At 57.8% G+C, this 18801-nt stretch overlaps 1 protein-coding gene across 3 annotated transcripts in view; it reads left to right on the forward strand.

Annotated features, from left to right (window-relative positions):
• Window positions 1–18784, forward strand: part of KCNH6 (potassium voltage-gated channel subfamily H member 6) — a 33943-nt gene extending 15159 nt beyond the window's left edge. Inside the window, exons 4-16 of one of the 3 annotated variants that reach the window (XM_052785107.1) lie at window positions 18–127; window positions 1995–2307; window positions 3870–4081; window positions 8568–8996; window positions 9746–10145; window positions 10430–10629; window positions 12567–12819; window positions 13264–13457; window positions 14355–14454; window positions 14728–15015; window positions 15486–15666; window positions 16833–17031; window positions 17429–18784. In XM_052785107.1, coding sequence (XP_052641067.1) covers window positions 18–127; window positions 1995–2307; window positions 3870–4081; window positions 8568–8996; window positions 9746–10145; window positions 10430–10629; window positions 12567–12819; window positions 13264–13457; window positions 14355–14454; window positions 14728–15015; window positions 15486–15666; window positions 16833–17031; window positions 17429–17716 — 3167 coding nt within the window. In that variant the 3' untranslated portion in view covers window positions 17717–18784. Of the gene's footprint in view, window positions 1–17; window positions 128–1994; window positions 2308–3869; window positions 4082–4683; window positions 7209–8567; window positions 8997–9745; window positions 10146–10429; window positions 10630–12566; window positions 12820–13263; window positions 13458–14354; window positions 14455–14727; window positions 15016–15485; window positions 15667–16832; window positions 17032–17428 lie in introns of those variants that run through there. The other 2 variants (XM_052785108.1, XM_052785109.1) reach the window with 2 other exon arrangements.
• The last annotated feature ends 17 nt before the right edge of the window (window positions 18785–18801 follow it).

Raw genomic sequence — 18801 nt, forward strand, 5'->3', positions numbered from 1 at the left:
TTTTTCTTTCTAACAAGGTCAAGGTAGGAGGTTGAAGTTTAGTCTCCCGTCCCTGCGGCGACTCAAAATCCAGCGGAAATCTCTGCCCACCAGTGAGTTTGATGGAGTAGCCATTGACTATGGAAAGGTAACCGTAGCCTTTGTCTGATATAAGCCCATGCCTCAGGCCAGGTCCCAGCGCTCTTCCTCCGCTCTCCCCATCCCGCTCTCCCTCGGCTGCTGTGGCTCGGGCCGTATCCGGCGGTAGGGGCTCCGGCACTGGGTCAGTGCCGAGCACTGGTCCTGGCGAGGGCTGGTGGTGAGCGGCGGTGCTTTGGTGGCATGGGATAGAGCTAGATGGTGCTGGTCCGTGGGGCCAGCCCAGCACGGCGCATGCCGTGGCTTGCAGGGGGAGCGGGAGATGTGCCGAGCCGGCGGGCACCGCTGCCGAAGCTGGGAGGAAGGTCTGGCTCCGTAGTGCAAGTTGTCCAGGATGGTGGAGCTCCAGGGAGTTGTCCCTACCCCAAGGAGGGGACGTGCTGGTTACTGCAGGAGATTGGAGTAGGTGTGCTCTAAGCAGGGACTGGCAGGGACTTGCAGGCAAACCTCGAAAGGGCATGTTTCCCCACGTTTTCCTGGCAGGGGCCAGGCAGCGCAGGCAGCTCTGGCTTAGTCCTTCAGCAAAGACTGTGCTTTGTGTGATGGAGGGTGACGCTGTCATTACTGACATGACGAGATGATTGGGAAAATGTTGGTGGGACCTCTTTAGAGATTGCTGTTCTTGGTGGCTTCTTGACTGTCAAAAGTGCTCAAGGCATCTCCGGGCAAAGACGTGTTGTTTTCTGAAATGCTGCAGCTTGAGGCACAGGGTTGTGGGCCGGAGGCTTTTGCTCTGCTAACGCATCCCCAGGCGCCAGGTTCTCGCTGTGCTGGGTGTATCCAGACAGCCTGGATAAAGCTGCTTCCCAAAATTACAGATTTGATGCCTGTCTTCTCAGAGATTGTGTTTACGGCAAGTGGAAGACACATGTAGCATTATCAGATGTTCTGGGTATGTCAGTCCTACAGACACCAGCACTGCTAAACGCTCTGGGTACCCCCAGTTTGAAGCTGCGTGGTGCACTGCAATGTTTCAGGTGTACACGCATGGAAGATGTGCATTGAGGACAACCTGATGACCCACCAATTTGGTGGAGCCTGGTCCAAGTTGGGGCAGCCCAGCAGACGCAGGGGCAGTCAGCAGGCAGCCCTTCCTAAAACCTGCAATAAGGTCCTTCGGGGTAGTGAGAAATGCCACAGGGTGCCTTGGGCAGGCACGCAAAATCCCAGTCCCTCCCGTGGGTATGATGGGTACGGGCATAGACCCATAGGTTTCTGCCCCAGAAGATGACTGCTTTGTGCATCCCATTGCAGAAGCTCTTAAAGGCTGGAAACTCTTTAGGTCTCCAGGGGAAAAGGTTTAGCAACGGCCAAGGGGTGCTGTAGGAGAGGGAGAACCACATATGGCCAAATTTGCAAGCCCAGCAGCTCCTCCAGTGCGTCCTGGTGCAGAACACATCCTCTCCCATAGACGCCAGCACAGGACCCGGGCACCGACCCTCGGTGGTGGCCTGAGCTCTTGCAGCAGGTGAGGGAAGGGCAGGTCCAGTGGTGGGACATAGGGACACCTCGGAAAAGCGCACGGCAAGGCAGGTACTCCAGGCAAGCCTATCCCTAGGGTCTCCTCTTCTTTTCTTGCTCTGGCCTGCTTCCCAGCTGTGCAGCATCGCCTTGCAAACCACCCCGCGGCCACCCAGCCTCCGGTAGGAGCTGGCAGGAGGTAGGAGCTGCCAAGTCCCCGAGGACTCGGTCGCCCCACCGCAAAGCAGGTCCTGGTCCCGGTTGGAGGTGACCTCAGGAACCGCAGCGCTTCCCAGCCCTCTGCCCCTCCTCTTACCTCCCCCAGCTCCCCCTCTTTCCCCCCCAGCACGCGAGGACTCCTTCTAATAAAACGCTTTCTCCCGGCTGTCTTAAAGCCTGGTGGTGACTCCCTGATTTTGAGGGACTTGAAGACATCGCCCAAGGAGAACTGTGTGCAGTCAGAGACCGAATCCCTCCTGGAAAAGGAGCGGAGGCCGAGCCTGGAGGCCGACCCCACCCTACAACACTCGTCCCTGAAACAAGAGCCTCCCTTGCTGGGCCCACGAGGGTCGTACTCTGCGTGGGGTTTCTTTCGGTCTCGCCCCGGGGGCAGCTTCCACAGCCTCCGCAGGGTCTCCTCCTTGGACAACTTTGAGGCTGCGAGGTCTGAGTTCCAGAGAAAATTCAGGGAAAGGAGGGCAAACTCAGGTAGGGGAAAAACCCCGGAGTTGTCGGTCCTACTGCGGGAGCCACGGTCCCGGGCGATGGCCCCGGCACGTCTCGGGGGGGAGGTCTCTTTTTTTCACTGCTTTTCCCTCTGCAAAGTGGAGATAAGCTGGGGTTTTCTCCCCAAAACCTGCTGGTCTCCATGTGATTCCCTGCGTCGGCAGGTCCTGCTTTTTGGGTAGAGCCATCCATGGTGTTGCGCGTCAGACGTGAGACCGCGTGAGGTTGCGTTTGGCTGCCCCACGCGAGGGGCATCCCGATGCCGTCCCACCTCCCCGGGAGGGAGGGAAGGGGTCTGCAGGCATTTGCAATGTGAGCTGTGTCCATGCGTTGGAGGGGGACGAGACACTGGGCAGGCCACTCTGTAGGGCTGGAGGAAACGTACCTCCACCATGGCATTCATGTCCAGACCTCTTGTTCTCATGAGAGAGATGATGACAAATAAGATGGAGGTCAGGCAAGAGAAGCCTCAGTAATTGGGGGATGGAGAGAGATCAGTCTGCGGTGTCTGGCTTGAGAAAACAGGGTGGGGGATCATGATACTCAAACACTCACAGGTTACGGACCCCCAGAAGGGGACACAACATAGAGGGAGGGAAGAGGAATGAACAGGGAGGAGAAGGGTTCCAGCAGGATGGCTGGTGCTAACTGGCCACCTTCACAATGTCTTCAGACACCTCCTGCCCATGACACCTCTTGGGTCAATGTCAGAGTGCAAGGGATAGCAGGGGTAGAAAACTGAAAATATAACGCTGTCCTGCCTGTAGGAGATAGAGAGGTTGGGACACACTGGTTACTGTGCTTGGGGATGTTCCTGAAGCCCTGGGTGTGGGTACACACTCCCTTCCACGACTACACGTTGCCACAAGCCTGACCATGAACCGATCACCTCTGGGGCTTCCTCCCTGGTCCTGCACTGGGATGACCCAGAGAGGCAGATCCCCAGGGAAAACTGACAGGATCCAGCCCCACTACAGCTCTTCAAGCGAAAACCCCGACCTCCCTACCTGGAGCCTGGGGGTGGAGGATACATCTGAGTGGGGCCATCATTCAGCTCCTGGCTCAGTTTGGTGGCCAAAAACCAAGGCAGCAGCTCAGGAGCTATGCTGGTCAGGCTGAAGCATGCAAGGGTGGAGGAGACCCACCTCCTCCTTCATCTGTTTTCATGCCAGTCTTGGCATCCCTCCCTGGTGGGTCTCCTTGGGGCTGGTCCCCAACCTGCCACAGTCTTCAGGGGTAGCAAAGGATATTAGGTGCCTCTGTATTTTGGCAGCTGGTCTGAGCCCCCTGAAGGAGATTTAATGGTGAAAAGATGGGTGATATGTCTGAAAAGCAGCCCACTCTCGGGCATCTCGGGTTGGGCATCCCATGTCAGGAGCCACCCTGAAGAAGCCAAGCCTTTATGGCCAGGCAGACATTGGTACCTTCTGGTGGCACCTTGTGGTGGTCCCCAACTCCTGGATGTGCTGCACCGAGATCAGGGCTCCGCGGACTGGCTTCTGCTCATACCAACCTCCTCAACGCTGCTCTCCATCCTCTTTCAGAGGCTTCCCACGTCAAACCCAACCCCCCAAACTCCACTTCGGACTCGGACCTCATGAAGTACCGGACCATCAGCCAGATCCCTCAGTTCACGCTCAACTTTGTGGAGTTCAACCTGGAGAAGCACCGCTCGGGCTCCACCACAGAGATCGAGATAATTGCTCCCCACAAGGTGATGGAGCGCACCCAGAACGTCACCGAGAAGGTCACACAGGTACGTGGGTGGTGGGATGCCACCGAGGCAGCGGTGGGGTGGTGGAGCTGCTGCTGGGGTACAGTAACAGCCATTCCTGTGGGTTTTGGAGGAGAGGAGCAGAGAGGAGAGTGATACCTGGAGTTTCCATCCTAGGCAATGCCAGTATCCCTGCGTTTGATTTTTACGTCCTCCTCTGAATGGTTGAAATGCTCTTTTTCCCCCCCTAAATCAGTATTTCTGGTAATCTGTGGCCAGGGGAACACAGGCATGAACTGCTCATGGGGTGATGGTGGCCTTGAAGGGGACACACGCGTGTGCATGTTTGTGTGTGCGTGTGGTTTCGTTCCTGGGGGAGGCTCTGGCCGCTGTTCCCTGCCCCCCAGTTCTGGGGATGGATCCCCCGGCACACCGCTGGCCCCGAGGTGCTCGGCCAGGGACCCCATGCCAGGAGCACGGGTGACCACGCCAAGGGCCACAGGATCCCCTGGGAGACAGCAGGTGGCACTGCACTGTCACCAACACGTGTGGCACTGCCCTGTCACTCCAGGGGACACTTGTGGCAGTGCGCTGTCACCGAAGGGGACACGCGTGGCATCGTACTGTCACTGTAGGGGACGCAGGGATGTCAGTGTGTGTAAAAGGTGCTGTTGTATCCTGCAATCCTGAGTAAGGAGCTCTTACCGGTGGGGAAACTGAGGCACGGGAGAGCCACGATGTACAAAATACATCTAAGGGCACCTCCCACCATCGCCAGCAGCAGCTGAGGGCCAATTTAATGAAAATACAGCCATCTGACCCCAGAAAAGCCTCCAGGCTTGAAGGTTTGCTCCATCAGAGCTGGGTGCTCTGTAGGATTTTCCTCCTGTCTCGGTCCCGGCAAACCTTTACCACTGTGGCCTCCGTGCATGGCGGGTGGGCTTCCCATGGCACGGGGCAGTTTTTGGGCTGGTTGTCCCCCTGGCTTGTCCCCTTCATCCCGAAGTCTGCTTAGTCCCTCTCATCGGGGGGTGACCGCAGTGACCCGGCATCAGCCCCTGAACGCCCCGGCGAGACAGCGAGCAGCCTCCATGCCCCCGTCCCCATCACAAGGGACACCCACACATCGGGGACCGCTGCTGCATGCTGGGGTGACGCTGGCACGGTGGCACCGGCCGCTCGATGCGGGGTCATTCCCTGGTTGCGGGGTGACGGGATCGGAGCTGACGGGTGGTGGCTGCAGGGCCCCGCAGTGCAGCCGTGCAGCACTCACAAAGGTCGATCTTCCCTTTGCCTTAAATCTCCAGATGGCATGGGATGGGACAGGGTGGACCTCTCCTCCCCGCCGCATCTCCCCACGGCGTTGGGGGACCCAGGCATCCTGCCTGTCCTCACCCCGATGTCCCCCACATCTCCCGCCAAGCCACGGCTCCCCGCTCTTGGCCACTAAATAATTCATGGGTGAGGCAGAGACGGCGGCGAGACGCCGCTAACAGCGTCTAAAAATACCGGCTGGCGGGCAGGGAGAGGCAGACGTAGGCTGGTCGGGGTGGTCCGGCCCCACAGCGAGCAGGCAGGGAGGGCAGGTCACAAGTGCAACGAATGTGCCGGGCTCAGCCTGCCAGGGGCACGGCTGGAGGCACACGGGGACACCGTGGGGTCGGTGCCACCAGGCTGGGGTCCTATCTTGCAGGTGGCATCTCTCCCAGTCCCACCGAACTTCCCCGCAGGCAGCGGGTGGTGGTGTAGCTGGGCAGGAGGGTGCTGGGGACAGGGATGGGGGGGCTGAGCTCTGTCAGGATACATGCTGCGAGGGACACTGGGTCAGTGCCTGCCTGCAGCCGGCACCGTGGGCCTGATCCTGCCCAGTCCCTTGTGCTTGAGGGTCTCCCGGTGACTCTGGTGTGGCCCCCCCTCCCCAGCTCGGTGTCCCCATCCCCATCCCCACTACGGGGCAAGGGAGGAGGAAGGCGCGTGGCTGCTGGGCCCCGCAGGGCACGAGCAACGGCCTGGGTTAGCCAGGGCCATGGGAGCCTCCCCCCTTCGTCACCCACAGCCCACACACACCCTGCTCCCTCCTCCATCCCTCCTCCTCCTCCTCCTCCCTCCTGCGGCTGCTTGGCTCCCTCGCTTGCCGCCTGGCACCCGGCACCCCGCTGCCAGCACCCAGCACCCCGCACCATGAGCCTGCGGCTGCAGCTGAAGCCGGTAAGTGCAGGGGGAAGGGGAAGAGGGAAGGGGCACCCAGCGGGATCGCCACGGGGGGCACCCAGCACTGCCACCCGTGGGGACTCCCGGGGCCACCCAGGCCACCCAAGGGTGCCACCTGCAGCCCTCCCCATCCCCGAGGGGCAGAGAGGGACAAGGCTGCAGCTGCTCCCTGGCTCCGCGTTGGTTTCGATGCTCTTTTAGGGGTTGTTTCTTTTCCCTTTTCTGCCTCAAATCTTTGGGGTCATGGGTTTTTATTAATTCCTGCCTGGAAAACAACAGGGCTTGACCTGCTCTTGCTTCTGCCACAAGAGCCAGGTGCCAGGAGCAGGGACGAGGGGCAGGGCAGGTGTCCCAGCATGGGGAACAGAATTTGGGGGCCTGAATTCAGGACTAGCCCCACAGAGCTGCCTCCGGCCAGGCAGGATGGAGAGATTCAGCTGCTGAGGGTGGGAGCATTGCTGGTTTTCCCAGACACAAGGCGTTAGGAGCCCGTCTCAGGTCTGCTGGGCATGTCTTAGCTTTGGGACCAAGCGTTTTACCAGCGTCGCCTTGTCCCCTTCCCTGCTGTCCCCCCAGGAGCCGGTCCCCAAGCCCAGCCGTTGCCTCATTCCCTTCCACAACGATTGCGTTTGGGTCACTTTTTCCAATCCCTCCCCTCTCCATCCGCCAGCGACGTCGGCGGCTCCTGCTGCCCCATTGGTGCTCTTGTCCCCACGGGGGCCCCAGCATCGATTGGGTTTGATTAATTCACATCAGGCTCCTGAATGCCCTTCGCAGCTGCATGTCTCCCACCCGCCCAGCCGAGTGCATGTGTGCCTGCGTGGGTGATGCCATGGCCCCGGTCCTGCACCCACCGTGCCGGTCGCTGCCTGGGCGTGCGGGGTTGGGGGCCCCCATGATGGACACTCGGACTTCGAGGGTCAGCTGCCGCCTGGGGCGCCGGGCAAGCTGCAGGCAGGTAGGAGCAGGGGGCACCCCCAGGGCATGGGACCCACCGATGTCCCGGGGCTGTGGGATGTGAGAGCGTGCTCATCGTGGTAGAACAGGGCTGCGGGGCTGGATCCGCTCTGGGTCGTAGCACCAGGAGCCCTTGGGAAGCCCTTGAACCCTTGAACAAGATGGGTGGCAGCGCAGGAAGGATCAGGCCCTTCTTTCAAATCTGTTGCCAGAGTCGTGGTGGTGCCCATCACCGTGGCCTCGGGGCATGTGGAGCCTCCCCTTTCCTCTCCTTCGCAGCCTGGCAAAAAGCACCTTTTTAGCGGGGGGCTCGGTGCCAGGAGAGAACATTGAGGTGCCCCTTGCCCTCCTCTGCAGGTGGTACTGGTGGCCAGCACCACAGGGGGACACAGGGGACAACAGAGCGGCAGGGGCAGGCAGGGAGGATCCAGCTGCCCCCAGCTCCAAATAAGTCCCTTCATGCCACCGTCTCCCAGCACCCAAAGCAGCACAGCCCTAGCCCTCCCGGTCCCCAGCGCCTTGCGTTGTGTCCCGAGAGTGGCTTCAGAGCCCATCGGGAGCTAGCGTTGGTCCTGGAGGGGGGAGCTGGGACAGGCCTGGGACGTGTGGGGACTCACTGGTGCCGTGGGAGCGTGTCTCCATGAGGGCAGACAGACCTGGGGACGCATGACAATATGGGAGGATGCCTGTGCGCATGAGATGATGGCGTTTGCACATCAGTGGCCACAGGTCACCCCGTCCCTGGGGTGCTCAGATGGGAAATGGGCATTACCCAAGGCCAGACTTTGCTGGGGGTGGCCCAACCTGTCCCCTTTGCTTGGGAGACAACTGTGCCAGAGGGACATCAAGGGGGGAAGGTCCCTGCTGGGGCCATGAAAGGCACCGTGCAAGGCTTGTGGGATGCCTAATGTGCCATCACGTTTGGGGCCGGGCCATGGCACAGCCGTGGGACTGCATCTCCAAGCTGCCCATCCCCATAGCCCTGTGCCAGGGATACCCAGCAGCTCCTGGGCTGGTGGCACAGAGCTGAGGGTAGAAGGAGGCAAGGCAGGAGGCACTTTCCTCTCTGCTGGCATGGTAGGGTCTGAAGGGCATAAAGCAGGTAAACAGCTGCCCCAAGGGTGCTCTGGCCATCAGAGACAGACGAGGAGCTGGGCAGACCTTGGTGTCAGCCATAGTGGGCAACTCACCTTGTGGCCTCCTGGACAAACACATATGAAGGCAACGAAGGTGAAAAGGGTGTAGGAAACCCACTGCATGCTCCTCACTGTCCTACCAGCATGTGGGAGCCCCTTGCCTGGCTCCTGGTCTTACCCAGCCTCTCTCCTGGTCTCCCGTCCTCACACCCATCTCCTGGCAGGTGCTATCCCTGGGTGCTGACGTCCTTCCCGAGTACAAGCTGCAGGCACCGCGCATCCACCGATGGACCATCCTGCACTACAGTCCCTTCAAGGCTGTCTGGGACTGGCTAATCCTTCTGCTGGTCATCTACACAGCTGTCTTCACCCCCTACTCGGCCGCCTTCCTGCTCAATGAGGAGCAGGTGGAGGAGAAGCACTGGGACTGCAGCTACTCCTGTGACCCACTCAACATTATTGACCTCATCGTGGACATCATGTTCATTGTGGACATTGTCATCAACTTCCGTACCACCTACGTCAACGTCAACGATGAGGTGGTGAGCCACCCTGGCAAGATCGCCATCCACTACTTCAAGGGATGGTTCCTCATCGACATGGTCGCCGCCATCCCCTTTGACCTGCTCATCTTCCGCTCTGGCTCTGATGAGGTACAGGCAGGGCCTGGAGGTCCATCGGGACAGGAGGGGACTCATGCATGGATAGGGAGAGATGTATGGGAGAGAAAGAGAAGGATGTGGATGGCTTAATGTAAGCAGTGGATGGCTAGATCTGCAAGGAGAGGGGTGGTGAGTCAGGGGGATGGACAAGGATGTCATTACATGTTTTTATTAAGCAGCTGGGACTTGGAATTTTATTTAGTATGGCCAGACAGCCACACAGACCCTACTGTAAGTGCTAAGATAGTGTCTAACTGGACCCAGCAGAGCAGGCTGGGAGCTCAGTTTAGGGACCAGCCCCACATGCCAGCAAGGCCAAATTTTGGGCTGCATTGCCAGCCAGACTCAAAATGTTGGCAGTGGGATGGTCCTGTGGTTACTGTGCTACCCGGAGGCCTCACCTCAGCTAAGAGCCTATGGGGTGGGGTGAAAGGCAGCTGTTTTGGGAGCAACATTTGGCAAGGTGAGGACCCATCAGGAAACATGGAGTTGGCCTTGGCTCCTCTCACTCGCTCACCTGTAATCCCAGAGCTTGTTGCCTTTATGGTCAGCAGAGGGAAACTGCCCGTTCTGTGGCATGATTCATCTAACCTATTTCAGACGTCACCTCCAGGACAAGGTGATTCATGCTCTAGCAATGCATTTTTATCCTTCAAAGGGAGCACAGCTAGGCTGGAGACATGCCTTTGGCCAGATTTATCCCCTGCTTGTCCCTGAGTTTTCTCACCTTGCCCCTGCAGACCACCACCCTCATTGGCCTCCTGAAGACCGCCCGGTTGCTGCGCCTGGTCCGTGTCGCCCGCAAGCTGGACCGCTATTCTGAGTACGGAGCAGCCGTGCTCTTCCTGCTCATGTGCACCTTCGCCCTCATTGCCCACTGGCTGGCCTGCATCTGGTATGCCATCGGCAACGTGGAGCGGCCCTACATGGAGCACAAGATCGGCTGGCTGGACAACCTGGGTGACCAGATTGGCAAGCGCTACAATGACAGCGACCTCTCCTCCGGCCCATCCATCAAGGATAAATACGTCACTGCCCTCTACTTCACCTTCAGCAGCCTCACCAGCGTTGGGTTTGGCAACGTCTCACCCAACACCAACTCTGAGAAGATCTTCTCCATCTGTGTCATGCTTATTGGCTGTGAGTGCCTGCGCGTGTCCTGCTGTCCCCATCCCTGCTTTGGAGGTTGGAGGGGCTGCTCTGGGGAGAAACAGGGAGAGCACGTGGGATTTTAAGACAGCATCTGCCTGTGCCTCTTCTGCACAGACAAATGGATGGAGTGATAGATAGAAATATGGGTTTCGGAAACCCACTGGTTTCAGGTCCATGGTAGGTATGGGTTTTGGAAATCTGCTGGTTCCAGGTCCAATGTAGTTGGACACGCATCTCCTCATGTCCTGCTGAGTCCCGCCCTCTCGTTGCAGCTCTGATGTACGCCAGCATCTTTGGCAACGTCTCTGCTATCATCCAGCGCCTGTACTCGGGCACAGCCCGCTACCACACGCAGATGCTGCGGGTCAAGGAGTTCATCCGCTTCCACCAGATCCCCAACCCCCTGCGCCAGCGCCTGGAGGAGTATTTCCAGCACGCCTGGTCCTACACCAATGGCATCGACATGAATGCGGTGAGTACGGGGTGGGGAAGCCCCATGTCCTCACGGCACCTTGTCCTGAACGACCTGGAGTCCAGCTCTGGGTCCACCCAAACATTTCCATCCTTTCGACCAGGGTGGAGAGGAGGCAGGAGAAGACTTGGGAGGCTGGAGACAGAGTCTGTCTACCCATTCGCCTCCTGCATCCCCCTTTCTCCTTCTCCCCTTCTGTCTGTCCATCCCTCCACATCTACCCAGAGGTTTTCCAGGGCCATGATGGCATTTCTTGGCCAGAGAGCGGGTTTGGTGCCGGCGCGCTGGCGAGGAGCTCAGAGCCACCGTCGGCGCCGAGCTCTTTCAGGCCGGTGTCTGTTGGTGTCACAGAGCCGCGGAGCAGGTATCGATCCAGCTCCTCTCCACACCGCCGGTTGCTAAGCAAAGTGCATCCCGCTCTCAGTGGCAGGGAAAGGAGGGCATTTAAATAAACCTCAATCCATTTTAATTAGAGCCCGGAGAGGCAGCTGTTTGTTAGCAAAGGGGGGATCAATGGCGGAGCCACGCTGGAGAGGCGGTGTGTCTCCGAGCCCGGCGGGGAGGCTTGTGCCGACGGCGCCGGGGCACCGCAGGGGTGAGGAGGGGGCTCAGCCAAGGAGTCCCGGGCTGGGGCCGGGGTGGTAGGACTTGGCTCATGGCCACAGGGTTCAGCGCACAAACGTGCTGGCTCAGCCAGCTGCAAGGCAGAGAGAGGAATGAGAAAGGATGAGGCAAGAAAAGAGATGGAAGTTGGTACTCCCCGTCTCTTGGCCCTGGGCAGGTCGTTAGTCGTTAGCCTGCTCATTCCCAGTTCATGCTCCCTTTTTCCCTAAGACTTGACCCTCCTCCATCCCTGAGCATCATCAGGACACAGATTTGCATGAATTCAACCTCTCCATCTTCAGTTGCTGCTGCCACATTAAACAACTGGGCAGCATTTGCGTGTTTGCTGCTGGGAGAGATTCAGGTTAAACCTCTCTCATGGAGGAGACACCCTGGGCTGGACATCAGTGGCAATAACTAGAAGCAAAGCCATGGCACCCTACCAAGCACAGGTTCTCCCAGCTTAGTGCAAACCCAGGTCACAAATCCCCTGCTACGAGCTGAGCTTGCGGATTGGACGTGCCGCTGCTCACACCAATTCCTGCTGGATGCTGCTGAGATGCAATACGATCTAATCAATCATCCCACGGCCTGATCAATTCATCCACCCCCAATTTCCCAGTAGGGAAACTAAGGCACTGCTGCCAGCCTGTGAGATCATGACAGAGCTGGGAATAAGCCATGCTCACCGGCCCCAGCCTGCTTGTCCCAGATTTGGCCACCAGTGGGATGTGAGAAGAGAGCAAGGGGGACCCCGGGGCCATATGCTGCTCTCCAAAAGAAACCCAGACCCAGGTGGATTTTACCTTGGCACCATGAGCTATCGGTGGCAGCAGCTTTCTCCATATTGCGAGTTTTACCTTGATTTCACCTTCACATTTAGCTTTTATTCAACGCGAGGTATTTGCCACGGGTATATTTAGCTGTTGCTGCACACAACTAGCCCGTGCTGCTTCTTGGCATTCAGGCAGGTGCTGTTTAATTAGGACAGCACCTCATTACCAGTTTGTACTCTCATTCAGCCAAGATTAGTGGGCATAAAGATGAAAAGGGGAATATGCCACCAGTGGGTATAAATAGATTGATCTGGTTATTATTATTTATTGCTCGGGAGTGCTCTCATCCCCGATGCATGCAGTACGAACCAGGGACAGACAGGCAGGCATCTGCCAAGGGAAGATCAGAAGATGTCCTCAGCTTTGGCTTTCTGGGCTCCGGGGCTCCCCGTTTGGCCCCAGCATCTCAGGCTGTGTGTCACACAGCCTCCCGGGGCTGCCATGGCAGTCCTTCCTGGGGATGGTGGCGTGATGGCATCTCTCCCTCGCTCTTTGCAGGTGCTGAAGGGTTTCCCCGACTGCCTGCAGGCGGACATCTGCCTCCACCTCAACCGCACGCTGCTCCAGAACTGCAAGGCTTTCCGAGGAGCCAGCAAAGGCTGCCTGCGTGCCCTGGCCATGAAGTTCAAGACGACTCACGCGCCACCCGGAGACACCCTGGTGCACTACGGAGATGTCCTCACCACACTGTACTTCATCTCCCGGGGCTCCATCGAGATCCTCCGGGAAGACATTGTGGTGGCCATCTTAGGTGGAAAAGTCCTTCCTTCTGGGAGGGCAAGGGATGACGGGCAAGAGGCAAAGGGTGATGGGTGAAGGGTGATGGGCGATGAGCAGTGGACGAAGGGTGGCAGGTGAGGGGCGAAGGACTTCTCCATGTCCTGGAGAAGGGAAGGTTGTTCCTCAACATCTTGCTGGTCACCAGCCCAGTGGGCAGGGAATGGAGGATCCCTGGTAGATGTTAGGGAGAGGCCACAAAGGAGTGAGCAGAGCAGGGCATGGCTCAGTAGTCCCCAGCCATCACTGATGACCCACTGCCCTGGCTTTTACAGTGTAATCCCCAGCATCCACGATCAGGGTCAGGGTTGCTGGGCATCCCCTTGTTCATGAGCCCCAAAATGAGGTCTGCTGGTCCAGTACATCTGGAGCTGGAGTGGGTGCCCACCTCCCCCTAATGAGCTGTCTCTTGGCACAGGGAAGAATGACATCTTTGGGGAGCCCATCAGCCTCTATGCCCGCCCAGGGAAGTCCAACGCCGACGTGAGGGCCCTGACCTACTGCGACTTGCACAAGATCCAGAGGGAGGACCTGCTGGAGGTCTTGGATATGTACCCAGCCTTCTCTGACAACTTCTGGAGCAACTTAGAGATCACCTTCAACCTGCGAGATGTGAGTGCCAGGGTTGTCCCATGGAGGGATGTGGTCAGTGCCTTAAATTTGGCAACTGGGAGGGTTGAAGCAAGGATGTCAACAGGTGCTCCTCAGTTTGGTGGTGGATTGGCTAGCAGCCATGTTTCCCAAGGCACCCTCCATGGAGTTATGATTTCCCCCACAGCCCAGCAGGCACTTGCATATTGCACATTCCTGAGCTCTTTGGAAAAGTTGGCCCCACAAGCCATGTTGGTAGTACTTTGCTCTGCAGCACTTGTAAATCATCTCCAGGCAGTGCTCCAGCCTGAACAAGTGGGTCACACACATGTTTGGAGGCTGCTGAAGTAAGAAATATTCTCATGCTTCATTGAGTTGGGTATCAGCTTTCTCTGAAAATCCCTTTTTAGATAATCTGGTTTGCAATCTGAAAGGCTTGGAGCATTTTTGTCATTGCTGTTTGACTCTTAAACTTTATGACTGGACTTTGTCTTTTTCTGACATTTTTTTCAGAGACACTTGCCTGGTAAGATAGAAAAGAAAGTCAAATTCCCTCTATGTCCTGTCCCACCCCGGGATGTCCTGCCCCACCTCAGGGTGCTCCTTCCCTCCCCATGGCCCTGACACCCTCAACTCAGTCTCAGAGCAACGAGGCCAGCCTCTAGGATCCCTTGAGCCCTGCAACCAGTCCAGAAGTCACTGGGTGGGACAGGGCAGTGATGGAGAGGCAGAAGTAGCTGGAGACCAGCCCTAGGAGGATGCTGAATGGGCTGTAGCCCCCATGGCACCCAGGGCCATGGCACCCATGGATGAGACATGGCATCTATGGATGGGACATGGCATCCATGGATGGGCGTTGGTACCCCTGGATGGGACATGGCACCCTTTCCCTGGTGACCAGCCCCTCTCATCCCTCAGGCAGACAGCGTTCCCCGCTCACCACTCAGCGAGGAGTATGACTGCACCTACCGGCAGGCGCACCGACGCAAGCACTCCCTTTGCCAGCCCAACAAGCCTGGTGAGTCCCACAGCGTCGGCAGAGCCTGGCTTGCAGGGCTGGGGAGCAGGATCATTATTTAATTACTGCCTTGGCAGGCACCCCGAAGCAGAGGTGGCTGCCGGTGCCTCCGTCCCTGCAGACCAGCCTGTATGTTCCCATCCTGGGGGCACCGACGCTGCCTTCCCTCCCTCTCCGTAGGACACCCCAGCCTTACAGGCACCCTAGAGGGTATGGGGGCTGATTTTGCTGTGTGTGGTACTCCCCAAATTAACCTGTTGTGCTGCCCCACAGACCCAGACACGGGCATCTCTGATGCAGAGCAGTATCACACCTACTCAGAGCTCACCAACCCACAGGACCCGCTGAGTAAGGACCAGTGGGACGACCTGGGCAGCAGCACCACTCCCTGCTCCCAGATCAGCGATGACGAGGTCAAGACTGGCAGCCCTACAAAAGCTGAGCCCTTCCCCACATCCAAAAAGGATGACTTTGCTCTGCCCACGCTCAGCCTCGTCACCACCAGCGCCGGCAGGACAGAGGTCGGCAAGCAGGCGGCAGAGAGGAGCCAGTCCTATGCAGGTACCCACAGCTACAGCCAAAGCTGGCAGGAGGATGGTGAGAGATGCTTGGGCATGAAGGCCTTGTCTTGGGGCAGAGCCAAGCAACTCACATGAATTCGAGGGGAGCCACACATGTGGCTGAGGGTCTTTGCTGCCTTTTGTCCCCAGTAGTATCTGCTCTGTCCCTCCTGTGCCCTGCAGTTTCTCCTAGCACCCAGGGACCCCTTTGGGGTTGCCCCATGGGGCAACGCCTTCCATAGGCGTGTTGGGTGCCAGTGTGATGGACTGTCCATGAGCACCTGGGGTGCCAGGGTGATGGATCCCCATAAGCACCTCAGGTGCTAGGGTGATGGACTCTCTCTGAATACCATGTATGTCAGGGTGATGGCTCTCCATGAATGTGTTGTGTGATGGACTCTGGAGCACCTCCATGCCAGTGGGCCTGAAGGATGCAAGACAGAAGTGCTGAGATGTGTCTTCTCCTTCCAGCCACCCCCCTGGACATCCCCAACGTGTTCACCTTCTGGGAGGACCGAAGACCAAACGACCACCCAGAGCCTTTGCAACACATCTCCTTGGTACACAGCTCGCGGGACATCCCCCTGCACAGTGACTACAGACCAGGGCAGATCGAGTCCAGGCTGGAGCTCCTGCAGGCCCAGCTCAGCAGGTGGGCACGTCCCCAGGGCACAGGGTTGGAGAGCACCCAGGGTGGGCTCTGGGCCATCACCTTCTCCTGCTCTCTAGGGGTGGCTGCAGTGGGCTCTGTGTACAGCAGATGCCACCTCCTGATCTCCTAGGACACTGCATTCCTTGGGGAGGTGGTGGGAGTGCTTTGCAAATGCAGCGGCTTCTCAAACTGCAAGTCCTGGCCCTGGCTGCAGCCCAGCACCTCGTCTGCTGCTGTGCCACCACCCCTGGGATCTGCTGCTTTGCCGCTGCTTCCAGAGTCGATGCAATTGCAGACATGAAACCACCCACAGGCTCACAACCTGAGCCCTTTGCAGGCCTCCTCTTCCTGCTGCAAAGAGCTGCTAGCATCCTCTTGCTCGAGCAAACGAGCCTCGTGCACATTGTTACCCTCTAAATAAGAAAAAATAATACATGATTTTTGAACAAGAAGGAAGAGGCCACACCAGAGACACAGGTTTAAAGGCCCCAGCCAGCACCCACGCAAGCGGCTTGCTCTCCCGCCCACGGCTGCTGCCCATGTTAAGTTCACTTTACTGCAGTGCCCACACATGTATTTCAGTGTCTGACCAATGTGCCATCCCCAGCAGCAGGGGACAGATCTCCTACCCACTCTGCAAGTGCTGCCAGGACTGTTGCCTGCAAGGGGGGCTGTGCCCGCTCCTGCCGGAGCTGCTCATTTCAGCCAAGGACAAGGCAGAAGGAAGAGACTTATTCTACTTTTCCATTTCCTTCTATTCCTCAGTTAAAAATGGTTGGCACCAACCTGCTCCCATCTGTCAGCACAGGCAGCTGGCCTGGAGAATTGATCCAGATTAAAACTAACCGTTGCAATTTTTTCCCCCCTCCAGGGTAGTTTTAGCTTTGTTCAGTTCCCCACTCCAAATCCCAGTTTGGCTCCACAAAAAATTGGGCAGGGGATGATTGGGTGTGGCAGGAGAGAGACGGCAGGACTGATCTCTCTGTGGCAGTGCTGGTTTGAAGCTCTCTCAAAACCTCACCAAGCAGCACCAGGCAAAGGATCATCACCCTCGGGCAGCTGAATCAGCACCTCCTCCCCAGTGCTTCCCCTGCCCAGCCATGGGTCTGGCTCTCGTGGGATGCAGCGGGATGCACTGTGCTAATGCCGGGCTCCTCTGTCCCCAGGCTGGAGTCCAGGATGTCGTCAGACATTAATATAATCCTCCAGCTTCTGCAGCGCCAGCTGTCCCAAGTGCCACCCGCATACAGCCCCATCTCGCCGTCCTCCCACAACCTGGCCATGTACGGCATCCTCCCGCGGAGCCTGGAGCCGCTCACCCCCTGCGCACCCCTGGAAGACGAGGAGACGACAACCCCGGAGCAGGTAAGACCACCCCTCCTGGCTCAGCACCAGCCGAGCTTCCTTCTGCCCCAGAGCAGATGGGTCTTGGAGGGCCAGCGGTTCCCTTCAGCCTCCCTGCATGCAAAGCACAGCCAAGCACTCATGGGTCCAGGCACAGCCCAGGGGTCTTGAAATGGGAGTAGATCTACCTAGACATGCTTCTGCCCAGTGCATCGCTGATTTTGGGGCACAGCCTGCCATCTCCAGCACTACCAGGTTGCCCCATCAGTAGAGAGGGGAGTGGATTCCTCTGCTCTGAGGCTTCCTCAGGCAAAAAATAATATTTTGGGGCTTGGGACCTGATGGTGTGAGGAGAGAGCATGGCAGCTACTTTGTTTTGCTTTTGCCATAACCCACCTGATTCCTCCTTTCCCACCAGAGCCCGAGCTACACGGAGGTAGAAAAGTTCCACTTGAAATCCAAGGACTCCTTGTCAAGCGGGATGCACCTCGCTGTGGCATCTGACGAAACTATGACAGTCCACTCCGAGCAGGAGCACCATTCCCCACCTCTCCCGAACCCAGAGCCTCCCCACCAAAGGGCACCAAATACCCAGGGACTCTTCCGGGGCTCTCGTTTCCCTTCCCTCCCTGAGCACTTGGAGGCATCTTCCGAGCACCAGGACATTCAGAGACACCTCTCCGACCCAGTGCTTCCTGGAAGTTAGAGATGTGGGGGCTGCGAAGCAAGTCAAGAGGAACCTCAACTGCGAGCTCGGTCAGTTGATGTTGATTTTGACTGCAAGGGTAAGACGGAGGACAATGCCATTGGCTCAGGGGTATAATTTGTAGCTGTATTCTGCCACCGTGAAAGGAAGCGTAGAGTGGCTGGCTTCCAAGGTCAACGTTTTCCAGCGGTTCCCATAGAGTAGGTTTCATTTGCACATTATAGTGAACCCAGAGCAGTTCTTTCTTACAGCCACCAACAAGCTGGCTAGGCCAAACGGTACCCGCTCACTGCCTCTTCCTTGCCAAGGCTTCCTCTCAAGAATGGCACAAACCAAGTGAGCCACAGCGACCGGAGGACAGCAAATCCATGGCTCTTAACTGCGAGGCCACTTTGCTGTCAGCTCTTTGGAGCAGGGACCATTGCATTGGTACTGGGCTTAGCCGAGCGGAGCCTGTGGGCATTACAGAAAGGGTAGTCACCAGAGGAGGAGGAGATCTCCACAGTGCAGTACTGGGGGGAGCTGCAGGTGGGAAGCCTAGGACAAGGACAGAGGACAGAAACTATCCTTGTCTTACTTGACTGCCACTGAGAAACTAAGGGCCAACAGCCCCTGCCACTTCAGCATGCTTCAGCACGAGTCCTAGGGCACCGACTTCTCCAGCAAGGCTGATTGCGCCTTGCAAACCCCAACACACATCCCACAACTCCCCAGATAAACCCAGCTGGTCACTGGCCTGGGCATAAAGCACAAAACTCAAAAGCACAATCCTGGAAAGCCGAAAAGCCCCAGACACCTCATCTCCAGCCCTTCCTCCCAGCTTCTCTCTTTTGATAAAGGTTTGATAGATGCTTCCTCCTCCCCAGTCCTTTCCCTGGCAGACTCCCGCAGCACCCCCGTAGGAGAAGCCCACTTAGCACTGCCGCCTTGCCGTTCGGTTAGATGCTGTGACAGTCCTAGGCCGCCTGCTCAAGTAATGTATCGAGCTCCCTTTGAGAGTAGTAAAACTGTGAGCATCTCTTTCTCTGGAGTTTTAGTGTACACTTTGCTAATAAAGATGGTTTTGGCACCTAATGTGGGTTACA

Source organism: Harpia harpyja, chromosome 4, assembly GCF_026419915.1.
Source record: "Harpia harpyja isolate bHarHar1 chromosome 4, bHarHar1 primary haplotype, whole genome shotgun sequence".
NCBI lineage: Eukaryota > Metazoa > Chordata > Aves > Accipitriformes > Accipitridae > Harpia > Harpia harpyja.